Genomic DNA, 24,309 nt, shown 5'->3' with positions numbered 1-24,309 from the left:
CTGCCATGACTAATCTGACTTCTCCCCATTGGAACTGTGTGCGGAGAGGATCCCTTCCAAAGGCACTCTGCTCCAAATGCTGGGTCCTCCTAAAGGGAGGGTGACCTAGAAGTCCCCTGGGACAACTTAAGCTTCTCTCTGGAGCTGTTCATCCTTACACTCCACATCCATCACAAAGCCAGCCCCACCTCAAACAAGCAGGTACACTGCTTACAGAGTCATCTCCAGAAAATGTGTTCCTTCCAAACACATTTTAGGGATTTTTCAGCCCTAAGAATCCATGCTACACCTTCTCCCCCAAAACAGTGTGGATCACTACAAGTTACAGCAACCTACAACACCCCCCCCCATCAGTTACCAAAGAAGATTTTGCTTTGCAAATAAGAAATTCAGGAGTGCACCAGGGAGGGAAATTCAGGAGTGCACCAGGGAGGGGACCCCAGGGAACCCCAGCTCTAGGCCAGGTCTTAGTTTTACTCCACCACCCAATGGGAGACAATTGAACCCCACCCTCCCACTACCTTCAACCCATGGCCAACTCATAGAGACTCTTTCAGGAAGAAAAAATGTCTCTGCTGACCTCAAGGTAAGTTGCAGCAGGTGGGACCACAAGCTCAGTCCACTCATGCCCGGAATCCCATCTTTTTTCAACCCCAGCATCCATGGGGTATGAATTGAACAGACACCTGCAGCAGGGTGGGGAGGCAGACACCTGGGGAGACCTCAGGATCCAGAGGTCAGCTAGGGGCACAGAGACTACGCTCTGCCAGCCAATCAAGTCAATGGGCAAGTGCAAGTGGAGATTCACCTGGCCACGCGGCCACCGTGGACCCGCCCGCGCCAGGGAAGCGGGACTGCAGAAGACAGCCAGGCCGGCGCGGAACACGCTTGTACTCTAGGCTGCTGCATCCCAAAAGCTGGCCACGAGGAGGGGCTTGACCCGGGGTATTCGGGAGCTGAGGGTCAGTCAGGGCCAAGGGGTGAGCGGCAGTTGGGAGAGGGAAGCCTAAACGGCAACCTACAGGAGCGTCTGCCCGGTGAAAGCGCCACAGAAGCGCGGTTCGCCTGCGAGAAGCAGACAAAGGCTCGGTGCGCACGCGGTGGACCGCGGCGCCCAAGCCGCGCTCCGGGCCGCGGGGAGCCGCGCCTCGCCTGGTTGGAGCCCGAGCCGCCCGGTGCCCCACGGGTGCGACCACTCGGACATCAAGGCTCCCGGGAATCCGGTCCCGCCTCGCCCCCTCCCGCCCGGGTCTTCCCGTCCTCACCGGGCTCACCCTCCATCCACGACAGCGGCAACTCCCCCCTCTGCGCATCCGGCCTCTCTTTCCTCAGCATCTCGCGCCTGCCTCCTGCCTTGCAGCGAAGCTCTGCCTCGACCGTCCTAATCGATCTTCTCCCCCTCCCCCACGACACGCCTCTGCCGCCCCTGCCCCAGCGCGCTCTCAGCCGGAGCCCGCGAGTGGCGAGGCGGCGGAGCCACGCCACCACCATCCGCGGGTCGGACCCCGCGGCGCCTTTTTCTTCCACGCGAACAACCCATTGTCCCTCCCTTTCTTCACCAACCGAACCCCAGAGAACCCCAGGATGTGCATTAGGTGGGCTCTGGGTGGGGGCGCGCCCTCTCCGTGGAGGTGCAGCCATTTCCATCCCTCAGATCCCTCCTCCAGAACACTTTGCCCTCCCCTTGGGAGGCGCGGGGTCGAGGCGCCCCGGCCTGCTGAGACCCAGGGGGCGGGACCCCCAACTGGCAGAAGCGCATTTACTCCAGTCAAGTGGTCACCGGCTCCAGAGCGGGGAACCTGGCGTAGGCGGTGGCAAAGTTGAGAGGATTCGCGCCGGGCCAGTGTGGCCAGGAACGACCCCAGGGGGACCAAGGGCCGAAGGCGTCCCTTTCTAAACAACCCGGCTCCCGCCGCCCCCGGGCCACCCTTCCTCGACGCGCTAGCGGAGCCTGGGAAAGCCCGGTGTCCCTGCACTGACCGGCGTTCCCGCGCGCCACCGAGGTGCTACCAGCTTCCTGCCCCTTCATGGAAGCCCCCTGGGCGCTAATCGCCCAGCGGTCCGTGCCCCCCAGCCCCCCACGAGGCGCCAAGCCTCCAGGAGCGTAGAGCCGGGCCACTTACTGGGGCTCAGGAAACACTCGGTCAACCTTCGGAAGCAGCTCGCATTATTAGAAGGTCCATCTTCCATGTCGGAGCCGAAGAGCAGCGGCAACGCGGCGGCAAGGGCGAAGCCGGCGCCTCGGGGCCGCCGCGGAGCTCGGCCGCTACCGGCGGGACCGGGGCCGGGGCAGCCCCCGCCGGCGCCCGGGAAGCCTGGGGAGTCGGCGCGGCGCGCGGCCGGGCCGAGGGGAAGCCGCGGCGGCGGCGGCGGCGGCGGCGGCGGCCGGGGCCCGGCGCGGGCTGGAAGCAGCAAGCCCTGGAGCGCAGGCGAGAGGAAGAGCCGCCGCCGCCCGCCGCCGCTGCCACCGCTGCTGCGGTGACTACTGCTGGGGGGGACGCTCAAGGGAGCTGCCTCTTGTCCCCCTCCTCCGCCGCCGCCAGCATCGCCGCCGCCTCCTCGAGCCGCCGCCGCCGCCGCCGCCGCGCCCTCCCTTCCTGGGAGACGTACGGGGAGGTGGAAGGCAGATGAGGAGGGGAGAAAAGGGGGAGGGGGCAGAGGGGGCGGCGGCCAGAAGTAAAAGGAAGATGGAGAGGAGGAGGGGACAGAGGAGGAGAGGGCGAGCGCGAAGGGAGCGCGGGCCGCCACCCAGCCGCAGCCTCCAGGGCCGAGCGCCGAGAGGGCGCCGGGGCCCCCTGCGGGGCCGGCGCGGCCTGCCGGGGAGGGGGGCGGGGGCGCGCGCTCCGCCCGGCCGTGGCCAGGCCGCTCGGGGGCCAGGCCCGGGCCCGGCGCGCTCCCCCCGCCGGCCGCACAGCGCCGGGGTTCCGGGCGGAGTTGGCCTGGGCCCGGCTGGTCCCTGGCGGCTGGCCGCGGAGCCCGGGGGCGGGGAGCGCGAGGCTGCTCGGGGCTGGCCATGGCCCTCCTCCTCCTGCCGCGGTGGGGGCAGGCCGCCGGCGGGAGGGAGCGGCGGGCCGGGGCTCGGCGGGCTCCGCCCCCGCAGGACCTGCCCTCCCCGCGGGTCAGCCCGAGCGCCTGTCGGGTCCTCCTCTCCCGTCTTCCGTGCCCCTCCCGGCTCAGTCTTCACCTCGTGCTCCGCTTGGGGTGCGGGAGGACCCGGGATTGGGGGCGAGTCCCCGGTGGCGGCGCCTGACTACCGGCCGGCGCGCGCGATCGGCGTCTTCCCCGGCCGGGCGAGGGGCTGCGGAGACGCTGCCTGCAGGCGTGGCGTGGTTTGTGCGCGCTCCGGCGCCTGAGCCTGGGCGACTGCTCGAAAGCAGCGGAAAAAAGCGCCGCAGTGCCGCTGCCCGGGGAGGTGGCGGCGGCGGCGGCAGAAGACGCCCACTGGCGGAGCGGGCGCTCCCCACGCCGCCGCCACCCGCGCCCACGTTGCGCGCCTGCTGGGACTCGGCCCCACCGCGCCAGGCCCCCGCACCCCAACAGTCCTCCGAGCACTGAGTGCACCCAGGCCCGCGAGCCCGCTGGGGAAGGTCTGGTGACTGCCTGGCATTGTAACAGCAGGGTCCGGTGTTCGGGATTGTAAGTCTGCAACCTTGCAGCTGTTCCAGCTGTGTGCTGTGGTTGGGTCAGCCCAGTCGACCTGTCAGCCAGGGAACACTTGATGGCCAACAGAGCGGTGCTCAGCCCCATCAACCCGGAGGGCGGGGGGTCAAATTCAGACATTCGGTAGGAGTTGAAATCCATGCACAGTGTCTTCAATAAACTAAGGTTTCAAACGGTTCACCCCCAGGACTGCCTTTGCGATACCCACTTTACAACTAACTTCGTGCGCACACTCCCGGCTTACCCCGGTGGGGCTAGAGAATAGAAAGAACAAACTATGGCTCAAACACCACCCGCATCTTTCCTGGACTCCCTCCCCCTCCTCTTTGGCAGCCCTAAATCCAGACAGTTGCTATTGAAGGGAACCATGCCGCCCAATGGGCGCTCAGAACGAGCGGTTGCCGAAGTTTGAGGAAGTTGGAGAGCTGGAGCGCACAGATGAGCAGCTAGCTGTGCGCGTCCCAGCTGGCACGCGCGGCGGAGCCACCGCGATGGGCCGGATCCGAGTTGGGAGGAGAGTGAGACCCTGTTACCCCAAGGTGGGACAGGCTGTCCAAGGTTCCTGAACTAGGTCACCTTCCCTAGTGGACAGCACGCGTGCCACAGCCCAGCTTGCTCGCAGGGCAAAGTGGTTACCGAGCTTTAGGCGTGCGCTTAGGTGCAGTGGCTCTGCTGACATAGGATGGGGCTCTATAAATGCGCCCCGCCCCCAGGCCATTTCTCCCCCTCCACGTTTTCCCTCTATCGGGTTTCACATGTTTTTATTTGGAAGCGAGCTGCATATTCTTCCTTAATCAATGCTTTTCCCGACTCTCATCCAAACCCGCAACAGTAGAAAAGGGCATAGTTGCGTGTGCACCAAACCGAGCAGGTGGAATTCCAGGGATTCCTGCAGGATTCAACTCCAGGGAAATCCAGGGACGTTTCGGCGATTCCGGGACAGACTTGGGTGTCGCGTATAACGGGCACCAGTCCTGATACTCACTTTGGTCGGAATCTATAAATCTGTAGAACAAAACAAAATGATTCTGGCGACTCTTACCTCGGGGGCTGGGGACGCAGTGCCGTTGCTTTTGCATTTTTTTCTTCCAGGGGAGAATAAAACTAGACAGATGGAGCGAAGCCGCCTGGTCTCGAGCTGCAGCCTCGCGACTTTCGACTTCTCGCTGCTCCCGCCGCGCAGCCCCGACACTTCTTACTTGGTTGGGAGTCGCAATTGTCGCGCGTTGCGGCAGAGTGGACCCTCCCACGGAAGGGGCTTCCACATATTTAGGGAAAGATGAGTTTCTCCTTGGAGTGTTTATCGTTCATTCTTTACACCCAAAATGTTTCTTCTCGCTGCTTAAGGTTTATCGGTTGCATTTTTGGGGAGCCATTAGAGCGATTTTCTAGTTACAAAAACACTTGCATTTAACCTGGATATAAACCACCTTGAGGGCACAGGGGGCGGGGTGGAAAAACATCAAGGTTTTGTTCTGTGAGTCTTTGTGTAAATCAGGACACAAAAGCTAGAGTTCTCATTAACCCTTTTCCAGAATCAACCTTCTTTCTCTTTTTCATCTTTCTTTTCTCCCGATTGCTCGCTGGAAGGGACACGATTCCTGAACAAATTAAAAAATCACAAAGCATAAAAACGGAAAAGGAACAGTCCGAGGAGGTGTTTACTAAATAAGCAGTTACACTTTGATCCATGCTTTCTCTCCTTAATTCTGGTCCACGTTTGTTCACGTAAGTCTCACGGGCACAGTCGCTTTGCCTTTCTTCCACAGCTCTTGCCTGGGTAAAGATTTGAATTACAAACATACAGATATGGCTCTCACCACGTGTTCAGTCTTGGCTACACCTGTGGAATGTGTTTCTTGTGGATTCCTTTCCTTCCCTTTGAGTTTCTCTAGTGATTTATCAGGAAAGGCAGAAGAGTGTGTACCAAAACATCTATCACTCCAAACCGTTTGTGAATAAATACTCTGCTTTAAAATTGAGTGAACGCACTGCATTCTGGTCATCCTTACAAACTTAGAGGTAGAGTTACCTGTCACAATGTCATTCCACTGTAGTACAACTTAATTCCAGCTGTACTTGTTAGGAGCATAGAAGGAGTGATGGCAGAACTCGCACTTTGCAAAGATCTGGGTTCAGTAAATGGGTTTCCTCCCTCTCAGCTCAAAAGTGCTACCCCAGATGGCAAGGGATGAAAACCCAAAGGATATTAACAGAACAATTAACTCCAGCAAAGGTGTCAAAATTGCGGTGACCTAATTACTCCCAGCTCAACATTGCAAAAGAATGTGAGGCAGGTGTCTGTGCCCTTTGCCAAGGAAATGCCCAAGAACAAGTTTTAAGTGAAGCCTTCCATTATGGACCCACGCACAGGCTCTTCCATCATTGCTATTTTTAATTCAAGTTAATTCTACCTTACTTTTAGTGTTTTATGCCTAAAAATTCATTTTGCTGGAAACCATACCTGCCTGCTTACTACCTAATTTGAATTACATTCTCTTAAAAACACTTGAAAGCATGGGTGAAGTTTAAGTCTATGTTTAAATGATGGTTTTCCTCAAAAAATTATAAAATTTCTTTAATAAAGTTTAATGATACATCCCTTTTAATAACATGTTAGGTTCATAGCTAATATTCTTAATATTTTACAAACTTTTAGGTAAACACGCAGCTCTGCCTCAACTGATTTCATTTTGCAATTTTCATTGTTAGTGCTCACAGTATTTACAGTTCTAAATTTTACATCATTGATTCTGGAAAAACCTGTTTTCTCTTTTAAAATGCTAATAGCCTTTATTAACATGTAAAAGCAAAGATTAAATGTTAAGCTCTTCTATTTAAACAGAGAGGTCTATAATAAGATAGATAGGCAATTAAATTTTTATTTTAATTTTTGTAACTTATTTAAAATACTTAGCAAAATAATTCATAAGCAAGTGTCTGGTGTTCACAAGTTTAAAGCCTATAAAGTATGAACATATATGTCTTATATACACAAACTCTGTATTCTCTGCATTTTCATGAAATCGTTTATTCACTGGTATGGTGACACTGGAGTTCACGACCTCCCAAGCCCAAAGAACCCTTTACTACTAGGTGGAAATTTGTCTTTCCAGGAAGCCTCCTTTAATTTTCCTCATCCCTAAGCCATCATACTTTTGTTGTCTAGACTCCTGAAACTTATGAATTTTACCTGCACATATTCACGATGCATTGAATCTCAAGGAAATTAGTGCCCATGTGATTTTCATTGACAATTCTATTTTCAACAACTTGATATCAGGGGTGTGACCATCTGTAACAATTAATAAAGGCCAGTATACAGCAGATGCTCAGTAATTGCTGTCCTACCTGTCACTTGCATACCAAATGATTACCAATTTCTATTACTGCTGATGTTAACAAGTCTTGACTAAAGTGAGGAGAGCATTCTTACAGTATCATCATAGTTAAGCCTAAAAAGACAAAAACAAGGCCATTATAATAAGGAAAGTATCATTAAAGTCAATGTACTGAATGGGACAGTGTTGAAAACAGACCAAAGATGATAAAAAATTTTTTTAAAAACCAGCACCTGCAACCATTACTCATATTCCTAGATCTTTAATCGTTACTTTTGCAATTTCAAACAAATTAATAAGAGAAACTCTAAGCCAGTATAGGTTATATTATGCTGTGTTAAGACATAGAATTAAATTTCAAAGATTTGTCCTGAAACTATGTCAAATCACTTTAGAATGCTGAAACAGTTTCCAGTTCTCAAAATCAGATACAGATTAGAATGCAGCCAGGAGTTCTGTTTAAATAACCAGTACTTTCACCAAGCTCTTTACAAGTTTATAATTAAACTAAATACCAACTTATCTGAGACCTCATTTTCAGAATCAAATAAAGGAAGAGTAAGAGAATCACATCTAGAAAGTTGACTACCAATATCAACAATAATGAAGCCTGAAAAGAGGAAAACAGTTCAGAGACTACAGTCTGGTTTAACCCATTAGAGTAGGAAGGGCAGCCGAGGGCCCAGAGATCACTGAAGGTGTCCTTGCATGTCCTGTATGCTGCATCATGGCCAGTGTGCACCCAGGTGCCAAGGGGTGCCCCAACTCTCCAGAATTTGCCCCCACGCTCATGTCTGAGCCCACGCCAGCCACTATGTAATGGTTGAATTGTGCGCTGTTGGTATCATTTGAAACAAGCAGGTCTTTATCTACTGCTTGGGTATCTTCTCCTCACCAATGTTTTTAATTTTAAGAGTCAGATTTTTACAATGGGCCTTGACATGTACGTAAGGGCTTTGCGGCAGTGACAGGAAAAAGAAACATCACTGGCTTTTCCAGCTCCCTCTCAAAAATAAGGTTCAAAATGGCTCACTTCATTCAAAGAATTGATTCCTTTCTGTTTAATCTGAAAAGCAAAGCAGGGCATGGCCCGGTCACAAGTAGGCACTCCAAGTTTGTCCCCATCTGGACCAGAATTCAATGGCATTCAAGGACCTGAGGCTGGCAGAGTTCACTGGCAGGGAAGGGTTCGACGTCAGGCCTCGACTCAGGAAGACGACAGGTTTTAAAGAGGAGAAAGCAATGCTTTCGCTCCAAGCTTCTCTTATTAAAGTGGCAAAATTGGAGCGGGGTGGGGGGAGGGCGGGGGGAGGTAGTTAATGTGGTGGTAGGTGTCACACTATGTTAGAACAGTGTCCTGGCCATTGTTTGGAAGAATTTGGATCTAGTGTAGACCATCAGCACACACCATCCGTCAGCATCTATAATAGCTACATGGTGTGAGGTATAAGCACAACTTTCTATATTAAATCTTTTGAAATTGACTCCCAAGAAATAAAACTCACAGAAATGAAAGATCAGTAGCCTAGTTTTTTTCAGCACTTGAAATCTGCCTACATCTATCAGATTGGTAGTTGGAAGTAGGGGTATTTGAGGCTATGCAATGTATCTCCCACGGTTCGCTGGCTACATTCATTGTACTTAGTTCAGAATTGGGATCAATAACTTTGTGTTCATATTCAATCTCATGTTATTGTCATCAGCAAAGGCAATGTGACCAGAGAGGGACTACCTCCCTTACTCCAGAGCTGTTTTCTGCCCACTTATTCTGACAATGGAGGATAACTGAAGCAGTCATTTGGCCAGGATTTCATCGTTTCCAACAGTACACAAGTCTCTTCACCTGAGTCCAGGTCTCGGGCTCCTTTGTGTGACTGACGATGGCATGAAAGTTACTTTCTCCGTCTCCCGCCAGCACGCCAATGCTGGTAGAGAATTACACTGGGAGTGTCCAGAAATCTTGTGCCCTACACCTATATGTTCAGAGTAATCCTAAATAGGGACTCAGCCCCTCTTCCTGCTGTCAGTAACTAGGTAGATAGACAGATAGACAGACATAGCCTTACTTGAAAAACTATATTAAAGTTGAAATGTATACTCCTGATTGGAAATGGCCATTTTTACCTTCTGCTTATTTCCAGACAGTCATCCTCCAGGCTCTGAGGACACCACAGTTGCAAACAGGGTGTGTTCAACCTTCCCAGAAGGATATGCCAAGGCTAAATGGCACTTATTATACTTGGCAATGTTTCCATGTCATATTGGTCACTTTAAAAGGACTCATCTGGCCAGAGCCCAAGCTTGTAACTTGTGGACAAGCTACATAAGAAGACATGTCTAGAAGTCTTGGCTCAAGCTGGCCACATAGTAGGAAGCCAGAAGCGGTAACCCTTCCACACACTGATGGTTATGGCAGCTCCTGGGGAGCCAGAGAGAGAGAGAGAGAGAGAGAGAGAGAGAGAGAGGAGAGAGCTCCGGATGCATTCTGGATAGATTTGGTGCATTGTGTCCTTCCCAAAGGGTCTGATGGCAGGGCCTCTGGTCCTGTGTGAACATCTTCACTGGAGGACATTTGTTTCATTGGACATAGGCTGACATGGCCTTACTACACTTCTTAACATGAGTCACCAAAATGCATTTGAGTAAACCACAGGAAGCCCTGGGTGGCTTCAAGACAAGTTTATCATAGTTACAAAGAAGCTGCAGCTGCTTTTCACCACAGTGCCCAGCCTTCGCCATGGGACACTGAGAAACTGAATGGCACATTTTTAACTCAGATTCAGCTCACAGGTAAAGCTAGGCAATCAGTCTAAAGGTTAGGCAACGATGTCACATGCATCCAGAATGATTCTCCCACTCCATTAAAAAATGGAAGTTCGTTAAAACCAACCTAAAACTACAGAACCTTTTCTCTGGTAACCTTACGTAGTTAACACGTGAGCCATCATAGAAACACTGACTTAAGCAATATTTCCTACAAGTGCAGGTGTTACACTACCTGTTGAGGGGACTGACTTCACAGGTTTTCAGTGTATCTGTGCTGAATCCCACCCTTTGGGGAAGAAGGTCACTATTTTGTATATAAATACTGATCGTTTTTATTGTGGTAAGCTATACGGAACATAGGACCTACTGTTTTAACCACTTTTAAATGCGTAGTGCTGTGTTATCGAGAACTTTCAGAATGTTGTCTAACCATCTCCAAGGGTTCTTCTTGTTCCCAAACAGACTTGGCATCCATTAGACACTCGGTCCCCATGTCCCTCTCCTGGGACCACCTAAGCACCGACTTCAGTGACCAAGAACAGAAGGTGAAGCAGCTGGCAAATGATGTTCACACAGAAGTAGGAAATGAAGGGAGATTTCCAAATTTGAAGGAGGTATCTGCGGGTTGGGAGATGAGCTAAAGCAGTGCAGGAGAGGAATGAGGCTGACAAATTGGTCCCTTGAATCTATGTTTTTTGTCATTTTTTTCTGAACGCTTTAATTTTTTTTAACTAATGCATAAAAACATAAAAATTACAGATGTTTGTGGGGGACCTTGTGATGTTTGGTAATTATACACATTGTGTAATGTTTAAAGCAGAATAAATGTATCTATTTTCCCATGTACCATTTCTGTATGGTGAAAACACCCAAAATCCTTTCTTCTATCTTTTCAATCTATATATAATTTTTTGGCAGGATGGGGTTTGAACTCAGGGCCTTGTGAAAATGCCTGGCCACCAGATCCATGACCTTAGGCCATTTTTGCTTTAGTTTGTTTTTCAGATAAGGTCTCATGCTGTCACTTGGGACTGACCTCAGAGCTCTCTCATAGCTGGGATTACATGTGCATGCCACCATGGCTGGCCTACTTTTCACTATTTTTGAAGACTCAAGAGCAAATGAGCCTTGCTGAAAATGCCAAAAGTTTTCTTTTTAAAAAAAAATAAATACCATCCAGAGATAGACTAGTGTTTAACTATTTTGCTTATATGGTGATTTTATTTTTTTTTAACAGATACAATAAGCACAACAACCCACAAGGAAACACAAATAACCCCTGAAAGCCTAAATTCAGTCAGTTAATGTCCAGAACTGATAGTGAGCACCTTCACACAGCCTCTTACTGTCAACCCAGGAGAGGAAGATAGGTTGCTCCTTCTGCCATCTCTGTGGTGACCTTTTGGTAGGCTCTCTATGAAGTATTCATGATGCCTGTACTCAAAGGCTCAGCTAATTCACTCCTATAACTACCCATTACAGTCCCTCAGTGCAGCTAGGATTTAGGCATACACAGATTATAAAACTGATGAAAGACAACTATGCAGGACTTAATTAGGCTTTGATATCCTCTGTAGATATACACCAAGTGCTTTATTCTCTATGTCAGTATGTTGTGTCAGTATTCCCAGATCTCTGTGTTTATTAAAGCAAGATCACTTCTGAGGGACCTCAATTAAAATACTGTTCCCCTATAAAAACAAGTTCGCGAATTATATAGCCTTGTTTTAGAGCTGGGTTAGTAGTTTGCACTATGAAAGTCTATGCCATCTCTTTTCAGTCAAACCTTGATTCTTAAGTAACCATAAAATGCAGGTGAACTTTGAACTTATTTTTCTTTTGAAACTTGACTTAAATCCGATATAAGCAGATTTTCAGAAGAGAGATGAACACAAGGAGGTAAACCTGGCTTGCCAAGAGATTCCCAGAATTCTAATGAGTGCTTTTTGCATTTAGAATTTTATTCTATTTGTTTAAAAAGATCACCACAAAGTCCATTGTAAAACCTCATTAATTACATAAAGGTTTGCATTACTCATACTTATCTTAACAGTTACAGTATTAAGCAATTTCTTTTAGCGTGATCAAAGCTTTTAAAAATTCCAGTGATCCACTGTTGCTGACTGAAGTTGCCAGGCTTTGCTGGATCTTAAATACCAGCTTGATGTTACCATAGGTTAAACAAGGTGCCAGCAAGGCCCTCACCACTCTTGGTAACTAAGCCTAAACTAACCACTTAGTGGGTCTCAGATCTGTCAGATCGAGGTGAACTGACCAGGAAAGCAGTTTGAAGAAAAGAACTCGTGAAAATTTGAACTTTTCCGGAAGCAAAGTAGACTGAAGAAGGAGCGACGGATTCCACCGTGAGAAGTGAGCCTGGCTGGCGGGTTGGCCAGGACAGCGTGCAGCCCTGCAGGCCTCTGAACGGACTGTGATGGTCCCAGCGCCTGAGTACCGGCTCCTCAGGGAGTCAATGCCCTACTTCCATGCCTGCTTTTCCAAACTAAGAAGATCATAGCCGCTTATTTTTAATTACATGTCCTTCAATGTTACAGTGTGGCTGTATTTATCAGATCAATGTAGCCTCTCTGTTGGCTTTGGAGGGTCAGGGATTAAAACCAAGTTTCTGAGGGACAGTGGCTGCACCAACCAGTAGTCCAGGCAAGAATTCTGAGACCTCCTCACCCCACAGCTCAGGTCTCCCCGGCCACTTTTCTCTTATTTTATATGTTTCTAATGTCGCAATTCATTCCCTCTTCACATTGGTGTTTTTGTTTCTTTTGTTTAATAATAATTATGGAGATTGCCCCCGGAGCAACCACGCCCAAGCCCTGTTTCCTAATCTTTGTGATGGAGCTGCGGCTCCTTTTTTCTCGGTCTTTCTTCTTTCACATCACCCAAGTTGCTCCTGGGGATGCCATAGGTCACAGAATAAGATCCTCTCCATTTCATGTATTTCTAGATGGTTTTAAGTTTCAGCTTTTTTCTGTATAACCCATGTCCTCCTTGATGAATACTTCTACAAAAGAGGCTTCTTAATTTCCAAGCAGGTGAGAACGCTGTCAGGCACGATATCATGTTTTTGGATTACGGAATGGAATGTGACATGCCACATCTCTACTTTTAAGTATTTAAAAAGTACTCTTGGTGCCATGTGTATGATGAGACTATCAAACTTTGAGCTGGTCAGCTCTGGAGACACGTGGCCACATGGCTCAGACTAGCATCTTCCTTTTACCCCTTTCCCAGTGTGTGTCCCCAGACAAAATTCAGGCTTTTCTGAGCTTTACCCTCCATCTTTAGAATGGAAGCAAGAGCGTTTCTTGTCATTTCTGCCTGTTGCTGTGAGAATCGTGTAAGATTATGTTTGTAAAATGCCTGGAATTGTCCCTGGCAGGTGGCGAGCACTCAGGAGATAGAACTATTACTAGAGCTAAAGCAAAAGACAAACACAGGGGTGGTGCACACCTTGGGAAGCTGAGGCAGGAGGATCCCTAGTACAGCGTCTGGTGACTGGGCCCTGCTGTTTGTATGAGGACTAGGACCTGAGACACCTGGACTGACTTGTATGTTTAGCCAGTGAGCTCCCAACCTGCCCCACTGTTCCTGAACTATTCAGACCAAGCAAAAGCCAGGGGCAGATGCTCCCAGCCTCTCCTGCTGCACTGTCATGGTCCTCCCAATTTTGATGGCTCAGAGGCAGAACGAGTGCTCAGTACCTGGGAAGAAACTTACAATTGGGGATTCTTCCTGCTTTGTGAGTGCATGCCATCCCCAAGCCTTAAAACTAGGTAGGAGATGTTTGATGTGTCTCTAGTGTCTTTTCCTTGTCCATTCTTAGACCCTGTCCTCCTCTATGAGTCTTTTTCTTGTTCATTCCAGCTGCACTCAGTATCTTTTCTCCCAGGATAAAGGACGAAGGTGTTCAAGCTTGAGTTTTCACAATAAGCACCTTAGTGATGGGAAGGGGGACAAAAGCATCAAGAGAACTTGATGCTAACAAATCACATTTTTTCTACTCGTGTGTCAGCCCTAAAACTCTGGCCAACTTTGTAACATAAAGTTGTTGTTCTGCAAATAAGCAAGTCTGATATATTTTTCCAAGCCTGGAATTTAAGTATCTGCCTTGTTTGCTTGCTTTTGTTTGGGAAGTCATGTGTTAAGCAAAAAGCATAAAACTCTACAGTTCATTACTAGAAACTGTAAATAAAATTGTTCGATGTCTGGCAATACATGAACCGTTTTTATATACACACAGGCCAATAAAAAAGACAAGCCACTTGTTTATTTATTATTATTTGTCTGACAAGCAGTTATTCTCAAAGTATAGTCTAGTTGCTAAAAAAGGGAAAGAAGTTTTAAAATCTTAAATTCAAAATTTTCATAGAACATCAGGGTTCGACAGCTAGTCAGCAGAGATCACTTTACATCTGATGGGCACATGTGCACAGGGCCTTTGTGTCTACAGCCCCAGAGGGAATTTGAAGAAGGAAAAGGACCCTAGTCTTCCCATGTCACCTTGGTCAGTCTGATGAGAAAAGCCCAGAAGTGCAGAGGAGGGGCAGCTGAGTGCCCACCCTCACACTAGGTGGGAAAATGATTGGTTCACTCCATTAACAAATATTAATGGGTTAACTCCTATACACCAGGCATCATTCTAGGTATGGTGAACCACAAGAGTAAGTCAGACAGACAGAACTCTGCTCTCGTGAAACTTCTATTCCAGAAAGGCAAATACACTGTAAATAAGTAAATCGTGTCATGTGGGAGGTTGTTATAAGTGCAAGGAGGAGAAGCAGAGCCTGGGAGGGGCTGCAGTGCTGGGCCTGAACAAGCTGGTGTGTGAGCCCAGGCTGGAGGGAGGGGAGGCAAGAGGGCCCAGTCCAAGCCATTGTGCTGGAGCGGAGTGGGCGAGCAGGCTGGGGGCCATGTGATCAGCAGGGACTTTGGCTTCCATCCTTCCTGAAGCAGAAGATGCTGGTGCACTCAGCATCCTGTGTGTCTGGGCCGAGTTGCACCGAGGGTGTGGCACGAGGAGGCTGACAGGCCAGCTGGTCACAGTATTCCCCCCCTCTTGTTGGGATAGGCCTTGGGAGTGAATGGAAGAAAGACCTTCCAGAGCTCAGGATGCACCAGGACCATCCAAGCTGTCAATCCCAATATGACAGGTACTCCCTCATTCCCAAGGTGTGAGACTATTTGGATGACTTCCAGAGAGAAAGTACAAAGTCTTGCTCAAGTGGCCTACTTCCCTCCTGCCTGGCACCATGGTTGCTTTTGTGTGTCTACTTGACTGGGCCACGGTGCCCCGTTGATTGAGCAAACACTGGACTAGATGTTGCTGTGGAGATGAGATGTGGTACATGAAACCAATGCTTGGATCAGTCCACTTTGAGGAACTAAAGCAGATGACCGACATGTGTGGGACTCTTCTAATCAGTTGAAAGGAGTGAAACCCGAGGTTCCTTAAGGAAAGAGAAATTCTGCTTCCACATGCTTCAGACCCCAGTTGCAACTCCGTGTGATTCTGGAGCTCCAGCCTGCCACCCTGCCTGGCAGGTTTCAGGAAAGAGTCCATGAAAGTCCACTGGGTAGATGAGTGTTTTATGTACATGTGTGTACGTGTGTACACATGTGCTTATAAACACATATGCATTGTGTACATCTGTGCTTATAAACACATATAGATGTATTTAAATGTACATGTGTGCACACATGCTTGTCCATATAACATGTGTGCGTGTATGTATACACGTGTGTTCGTGTGCACATGCATATGCAAACAGATGTTTGCACATGTTTCTGTGTGTATGTGTGTATACATGTGTGTTTGTGTGATGTGTACATATGTGCATACATAGATGCTGGCATGTACAAATTGTGAATACACACAAGCAGGTTTCTCAGGAAAAGCCTGACTCCTCCCCTCTCTCTGACTCCCCCTCCTCCTTCCGACTGACCTCCCTCCCTATGACTTTTTTCTCTGTTGGCAAACCACACCTTTGAATTGAAACCTTTTTCTTGGGAATTCCTGAAAAAAAATCTGCTGTTCTCTTTTCAGAAGCTATAGCCTTTGGGATTTAAAAACAAATTAGATAGAAGTGGAAAGGCCAAAGTCCTCGTCAACATTCCACTTGGATTCCAAAATAAAGTTATTAAAATCATCCCTTCTCGCATTCTACTTGCTTTACCCCTTCTGTGCCAGTGCTGCCCCAGGCGTGTCGCAGGCAGAATTCGTCTCAAACTCCTTCTGGGTGCCGGATCACAGCCCTCCTCCACCCACACACGGCTTCTCCCTCCCTCCTTCTCTCTTTGTGCTAACAGCTTTTGTACATTAGCTCCTGTGAATGATAAATTAGCATGCACATTCTTTCTTATGAGTGCAGGAAACTTGATCCTAGCAACAGCCACAGATCAACTGTGATCTGTGAGGATCTGTGGTCTGCTTTCTTCTAGAAAGAGATCGGAGACACCCAGGTTTCCAGGCTCTTTTGTGTTGGGGACGCATTGCTAGATGGAAGAGGATGGAAGGTTGCCTAGGAAAGAAGTCGCACTGCTCTCATCCACGTGGCATTTCTGCATTTCCCCCAAGGGTGCTTTGAAAACGTGCCATGCATGATAGATGTTTTAAGATGCACACGTGGTCAGCTGGGTCAGCGAGCCTAAGTTTTGGCTCTAAGGGGCCTTCCCGTGGATTGTCTCTGCTTATCTTCAGAACAGCCTCTCCAGGTAGGCAGCATGGACCTGACCTCACACCAGGTAAAGTGGCAAGAGAAGGGTGAGGTACTTTAGCTCTATCTAAGAACTAATTTAGACAGATCACCTCAAAATCTGTATGCTACAGTAGCCTCGGATAGTAACAGGAAAAACAGGGCCCTAACTTGCGATAGACAGTTGAGAAGGACCTCCTCCCACCCTTCCTACCGTGTCCAGGGAACAGTCTGGGATCAGACCAGAAAGTCTATGGGAAGGGAGAACTGCTTCTCTCCCAGCTTGGTCCCTCTGCCCTGAGGACCAGACAACTGCTGCTTCATCCTGGTCCCCTGGAGGTGCTGTGAAAGCTGGCAGAGGACAGTAGAGCTGAGAAAATCTCCCCGGTCTCCTACAAGTAGAAGGCTGTTCTATCTCACTGTGTGGGAAAAGATACACAGTGAAGGTGGGCCCATGACCTACAGAGCGTTCCCGATGGCTCTGCCTTGTGCGCAGTGGTGTGCCTTCTCTTTCCTTTGCAGACACAGATTTTGTGGGTCCAATTTAGGGGTGCAGAGAGCAAAGTTTTGGAAGCGGCATTTCAGGAGCACTTTTCATCTTCTGGTTGTCATAGAAACTGTTGGGTGTTTTCTGCTGAGGACAGTCAGGGGCCCATGACGGGTCCCACTGGGCACTGCTAGGAACTCTGGTAGGACTGACACGGGAGAAGTACATGGTCCTTGGTCTTTGGTTTCTCTCTTAGGGAGTATAACCTGTCTTGGGGAGCGGCAAGAAAACATCATGATTTTTTCCCTCTAAAGTTTTGAGAGTAATGCCGCAAAGAAAGATTTAAGACTGTGTGTAACATTTTGCCAGTTCTAAAATTTAACTTACTTGCTGCTAAAAAGAAAAAAAAAAAGAAAGATCACACTAGGCTGTAGCAACCTCCACTGAGAACACAAAGGAGAGAATTCTGCTTCTCTCCGCCCTCCCAGAAGGCAAACTTCCAGCTACAACCAAAGGTGCTTTCTCTGGAGACAGGCACCGCTCAGGCGCCATGAGAAAAAATAATAGTGTCTTGCTTACATCAATTGACCTTGAACTTGAGTCTCAGTCTGCAGACAATTTTTAGATAAAGACGAGGGAAATTCGGACAATTTCTTCCACTGTGTAACACACATACACACAAATGCTTCCTGTAAAATACACTCATTGGGACCAGACGTGGTGGCTCAGGCCCACTCTCCTAGCTACTCAGGAGGCAGAGATTGGGACAATGTTGGTTCAAGGGTGGTTTGGCACAAAGTTTAAGAGACCCTATCTCTACCAGCAAAAGCTGGGGTTATGGTGTGGCGTGCGCCTGTCATCCAAGCAATGAGGGAAGCACAAATTGGATGATCAACGTCCAGGCCAGTCCCGGGAATAAACTCAAGACCCTATTTGAAAAATAACTAAAGGAAAAAGGGCTGGGGGCATGGTTCAAGTGGTAGATAGCAAGGCCCTGAGTTCAAACCTCTGTATCACCAAAAAGAAAAAAACAGTCATTACCTTCTGTCCAAACACATCCATATTCTCCTATGTATTTTAGGGGAACAAGTCGAAGAACCTTCTTTGTGCTCACCTCTTGACATTACTATGGAGCCTATAATTCTGAGCTCTAAAAGGACTTGGGAAATTGCATATGTATTGCTCCTAGCTTGGAGACTTTTCATCTTGGTGCCTGATAGGCCAACTTCGGGCCTCCTTTCAGAATGGTGGTACCTGCACTGAGTCCTGCAGGGAGCTTGGCCTGCCCACTGTGCCTTTGCGATGGGTATTGGAGTCACTATGAGGAAACCACTTTCCCAGGTGGAAAACAGAGACCCACCTCTACAACAAGGAATGAAAAAGCCAGATTCCTAAATCATGACTATAGAAAAAGAGACAATTTTCAAATAAAATTTCAAGACGACCTTTTTGGGGGCATCAGTACTAACCTCAGTGCTTGTCTTTACCCACACCCCAGTCCTTTTGCTTTTCCATATAGGGTGTCACGCCAAGATCCTCCTACCTCTGTCCCCCAGGTACCTGGGTTAGAGAATGCCATGTAGGATACTGAGGGCCTTTGTGGGGCCGAGGGGCATCATGGACGGGCGCGCACTTGTAGGACACAACACAGGCACAGGCAACGGACGTCGCAGAAGAAATCAGACAGCACTCATTTAGGTAGGACAAGAAGCGCGCACACACACACATCTCTGCATGTCAGCTTTGTAGTCACCTTTGCCTACACACGCTGTGGGTACAAGAGACCCAGGGCTCATCTGTGATGTCCTTAATCTGAGATCCTCCTTAAATAATTTGAGGCCCTTTTTTATCTAGATAACTGAAGTTTAAGTACCACGTCTTGTTATACTTAAAATAACATACTTGGCAAAGTATGTCACAACCTCCCTGATTTTTCACGTGCAGTCCCCTCTGGTCCCTAGGCTGTCCCACTGAGCCTCGCAGTCATGACTGTGGTCAGCTGGGACACAGCCTAGGCTGAATGTGTGCTCAGTGTGCCCTGGACACAATTGATTGACAGTATTTCTTGGTTAACTTTTGTTATTTTTTCTGTTGCCACTCTCCATGACTTCTGGGACTCATGTCCCCTTTAGTTCATGGAGCTGCCATTGCTTCTTGTGTTCCAACCACGCTGGCCTCTTCCTGGGCAGCCTTGGCACCTGCCATCCCTCTGCCTAGGATGCTCCTGTCCAGATCCCACATTCTTACCTGCTCTAGAGGCTTCCCTTGGAGCTATTTAACACTGCAGGCCTCTCCCCAAGCCCTGGCCTTCCCTTTCTGTACAGCATTCAGAGTCCATTACGTGCTCTCTTGGCCAGCACTTCCTTACTGTGTCTCCTCTTGCTAGGATCCCAGAGGGCAGCAGTGTTTGTGTCTGGCTCACTGCTGCATCCCAAGTCTTAGAGCAGCCTGGTGCACACAGATACTCAATACACAAGTGTTCCACAAATGCATGCCAAGCGTGGGTGAGCACCACCCCTGCCACCCACCTGAAATTAATAAACACTTGCTCAAGGAACAGCAAATGCATTAGTGACTTCTTCCAGGTTATCTCCTTGCTCCCTGTTGGTGTCTTCCCTCTTTGGCCAGCCTTCTTTAGGGCTGCTCGTGCTGCTGTTTGAGTTGTGGGGTGCACAGGCAGTATTACCCTTGCTCCTGAATTACCACTCAGAGGCCAAAGCACTTTGTTCACTCTCACATCCCTGTGTTCCCTGTCCTCATTTCTAGTGTGGGTGCCATAGTGATGTTTGCCCAAAGGCCACGTTCAGAGCTTGACCTCATGTAGCAACCTACAAGGTTTGACTTTAATAAAACTTACTGGATGTTCTGCTGAAAGTTCTATGCAGTGTTTGATGGCTGTAAGTTCCTTTCACCTGCTCTGTCATGGTTTCATATTTTGAATACAACTGTGATCAGTTGAACGAATGACATCATTGTGGGGACCAGGGAAGGGATGGTGACATATTAACCTTCCCTCCTTAAACATAACCTGTGGCTGTCTAGAAATAGATTCCTCCGTCAGCTCTACATAAAGCTTGATGAGGTTTTGAAATTAGCGTTATTACTTTTTAACTAAGGCTACTCACTAGCATAAGAAATAGGCTAAAGCATCCCTATGTAACCTGCATTGCTCTGCTCTTTGTAATCCATGAATCCCTTGAGACTCTGGAGAATCAACTTCCCCTTTCCCAAAGGCTAGGTTGTCTGGCATCTGGCTCCCACACCTGTGAGAATGTGGGAAACAACCCTACCTCTCCTTCTGTCTTAGAGCACCTGACTCCCAGCACCGTTAACCTAGAATGTGGGAAATTCACCCAGAAACCCATTTCACCAGCATCACCAAGTGATCAAAGCAGTAGCCTGTCTGTGGACAATGGAAAGTCTAGGGTCCGCAAGCTGTGCGTGAGGCTCTCTCTGTGTGTTTGGGACTCAGTCTTCTTCCAGGGCCATGGGTTAGCTTATAATTCCAGAGCTAACCAAGAGAAAACTCGTCACACTGTTAATTGTGCCTGTAAATTAAATAAGGAGCACTGCCTGCTCCCAGCATCGGATCACAGGCAGGAATCTCTTCCTTTTCTGGGGAGGAAGGGTATTGTCCATCTTTCCAGACAGCCGCTCCATCACACCCTGCACTATTCATACTCCTACTAGTTGGCTTGGTGTTACTGCAGTGAAGTACCTGAGGCAGCTGGCTTGTGAAGAACAAAGGTTTATTTAGATCACAGTTTTGGAGTTCAAAGTCCAAGACTAGGAGCGGATAGAGCAGTATTTTCGACTCTGGTGAAGGCTACAGCATGCCATGGGGATAGTGTATGTTACATCACTGGAACGGGAGAATGCCTGGCATCTCACAGGCCCTTCTGCACTGCTCAGGAGAAGATGTGGCCACGCTCCCCAAGCCAAGCTTCTGCATTTTGATTTAAACATTGAGGTGAGGACAGAATCCTTAAAGTGACAATATTGAAATTTGCCTTAGAGAGCAGAGCACAACTTCTAAAACAAAGGACACTAAAGTAAAGTGCATTTGTAGCTGTGTTTTCAATCCAATTGTGGACTATTATTTGTATTGGTTGTTTTGTTCCAACATTTTTCTGTAAGTGCTTTTTATAAAACCCTGGAGAGTACACCAGACATCAGGCATTTGGATGAGAACACAGACACAAGCTAGAGTGACCTGGGCTCCTGGCTGCTGGCTAATGGGAATGCATGTCTGCGGGTAGGACCTCACTGCCCATATGGACTCTAAGACCTCAACCTGTGTAGCCACAGCCCTGCCTGCCCCATCCAGGGCTATTGTACATGCTTCGGAAGAATAACATGAATCACACAAGCTAAAACACAGTTCTTTCAGGTTCTGTAACTGTTGTGTGTCAGGTGTTCTGCATAGTCAGGGAAGAGAGTCTACACTCTGGGAATTAGCAGGCCAAAATCGATGCAGAGCACAGCTGTTTCCCTTCTCCCTCACTGCCTTTGTGTCCACCCACATGGCTGCCTGCATGCCCTATGTAGGTTCTGGTGTGCAGACCCAGCTTCCTCTTCCAAGTTCCTGTCCCTGCCCCAGCTGGCTCCCAGAAGGTGGCCAGAGGCTGCTGCCTGCAAGAGACAAGCATTTGTGAAAGTTTCCTAGCTGTGTTACACAGGGAGATTTCCTACCTATGAATCAAAGGAACCTGAGAGGTAAACGACTGCTCCATGCTATTCCACTCTGATAAGAATCACAGACTCTCACTATTGACAAGACTGAGAAATAAAAGGCACCGGCTTGGCACTATGACCTCATCTTTACACAAACTTTAAATATTATCCAATCGACTTCATTAGCAAGAAGTGATTTTCAACATTGACTCTTGTGAATTTGACACTGTTTCCAAGGGACCACTGCAGAAGGTTCTTTTGGTTTTTGTCAATAGGAGACTGGTCAATATTTGCCTATGGGGAGACGGGAGGTGGCAGAGCTGTTTGTGTACACTCTGTGTGACACAAGGCTGTGGAATGTGGTCACTGGCTACTCTTGCAGAAGCACAGCCTCACACCCTGGACCCAGCAGGGCTCATCATGAAGTCACTGTCAGGTAGCGAGTTCTAATTAAAAACCATTGGGCAGCCAAGCAAGCACAGGGAAACACAGTAATCTAGGTGCCCATCTGGAAAGAGCTCCAGGGCACAGTGACAATGGAAGAAAGTGAGGTGCAGAAAGGGAATGTGTAATGTGACTTTTTGTGTAAAAATATCAGACAGTCCTATTTGTATTCATTGTATAAAGAAACTCTGGAAAGCTAGTCAGGAAATAAATGGTCTCTGTCTCTCTCTGTGTGTCTGTCTCTCTCTCTTTGTGTGTGTGAACAGATGGTACTGTTCTGCACAGCGGTAGGGGTTGGAGTGAGACTTCTCAAAGTATGCTTTTTATATTGTTTTCATCTCAAATCATATGACTTTTAAACATTTTAAAAAGTTCAGTCATGTGTTAGAAAACAGAAACGAAAATCAACACAGCGTCCTCCATTGGCAGTTTCTGTAGGAAGTGCATGGAATTCCCATAGAATTGAGCAAAACAAAACATGTCAGAGTCTCAATACAGGTTGTGTTTCTTATTAGCTGTGTGACTTTGGTCAAGTCACATAAACGGTGACAATTCAGTTTCAGTACCTTTAAAATGGATGTAACATATCTAACTCCTTGTACCATTTTAAGGGTTAAATGAGGTAATGTCTCTTAAAGTCCCCAGCAACAGTGTGTCCTCAATGCACGATAATGATGCAATGACCACCCTCAACCAGGGGGATGTGTTCCACGACCCTCCGTGGCTGCCCAAAACCACAGAAAGGACTGAGCCCTACACATAGCACATATTTCCTATTCATGCAGACCTGTGATAAGGTTAAACTGATAAATTAGGCACAGAAGGAAATTTGTTCTTACTGAATATCTTTGCAGTCTCAGTGTACGATATTTTTTTCTTTCTGTATTAAGAACTTTTTAGCCCAACATGGTGGCCCATATCTGTCTTCCCAGCTACATGGGAGGTGGAGATCACAAGGATTGTGATTCAAAGTTGGCCTGGGCAAAAAAGTAAGCAAGACACCATCTCAAGAAAAAAAACTGGGCATTGGGACATGGCCTGTCACCCAGCCATGCTGGAAGCATGTGTACAAGAACTACAGTCCAGACCAGCTCAGGCAAAAGCAGAGACCCTTTCTGAAAAATAGCCAAAGCAAAAAGGGTTGTCAGCATGGCTCAAGCAGTAGAGCACCTGCCTAGCAAGGGCAAGACTCCCCACACCAAAAACCAAACAACCAAACCAAAAACCCCCACAAAGCCCTCTTATCTTTTCACTTAAAGAAAGCATTTTATGGCTTGTCCTTGAACTGCCTGCGTGCCCCTCTTGTACTTTGGGATCATTAATAAGTATGGTAAGAATTACTTCAACACAAACCCTGTAATACCTTGACAGTGGATTCGTGAGCTGTGATGGCTACTTAGTAACTAGTGGGAGGCCAGCCTCAACGGTGGAGTCAGGTGACAAGAGATTTCATCACACCATGCAGAACTGGTTGTTTCTAGAACTTTTCAAGTAATGTTGTCAGACTTCGTTTGGCTGTGGGTAAGTGCAACTGTGGAGCATGGGACTGCAAATGGCAGAAGGCTACTGTGCCTCAGGGCCTCCCCTACTTTGCTACAATTTCAGCTCCTACCATCTTTTAAGTATAAATCTTCAGGTGATCACGAGTCAGTCATCTGTCTCTTTCCCAGGTCACTAAGACTGCTGACGTTCTTTTGTCAGCTGCTTTTGATGCAGTGTGTGGTTTCATTTGCTCACCATGTTCACAAGAGAGTGTTGATGCTCCCTCCTGTGACTTCCTATCTTCTCTTTGTCACACGGCAGAATTAGGGAAGGTATCATTTGAATCCAGGTCTGTCTCCTGCCAACGCTGCTGCTTGCCCCATTTCACTTCAGTGTTGAGTGGTCAGCTCAAGACCCACTCATCTGCTCTACTGGGACCACTAATTCCCACAAACCTTTTCCCTCGTCATATGGTTCTCTCTACTCTACCTGGATTCATTCGAGGGGACAGTGAGGTGTTTTCAGCCACCATTCTTCTGGAATGGTTCTCCACAGATGCTCATATGTACCACTTATGGATCAGGCTGCTCGCATCTGCCTGGCTTCTAGTCTGGTTTTCCTACTTTCTTTTCCTTTTAAAGCATGCTGAGCTCTGGAAGTGGCAACTGGTCATGTCGCTCCAGTGCAAAGCCCTGAAAAGGCCCCTTTGCTCCTGAGGAAGTCCAAGCCCTTCCTCATGTCTGCT

At 48.3% G+C, this 24,309-nt stretch overlaps 1 protein-coding gene across 8 annotated transcripts in view; it reads right to left on the bottom strand.

Moving 5' to 3' along the window:
- The window catches only part of Pde10a (phosphodiesterase 10A), a 487,897-nt gene that overhangs the window by 239,362 nt on the left and 224,226 nt on the right, over nt 1–24,309 (bottom strand). Inside the window, exon 1 of one of the 8 annotated variants that reach the window (XM_074070647.1) lies at nt 2,124–3,015. The exons of 5 other annotated variants lie outside the window; for them this stretch is intronic. In XM_074070647.1, the coding sequence (XP_073926748.1) occupies nt 2,124–3,015 (892 nt within the window). Of the gene's footprint in view, nt 1–2,123; nt 3,016–24,309 lie in introns of those variants that run through there. 2 more of the 8 variants (XM_020158719.2, XM_074070682.1) reach the window with 2 other exon arrangements.

The sequence above is a fragment of the Castor canadensis genome, chromosome 1, assembly GCF_047511655.1.
Source record: "Castor canadensis chromosome 1, mCasCan1.hap1v2, whole genome shotgun sequence".
NCBI lineage: Eukaryota > Metazoa > Chordata > Mammalia > Rodentia > Castoridae > Castor > Castor canadensis.
This window is presented reverse-complemented; position numbering and strand designations above follow the sequence as displayed.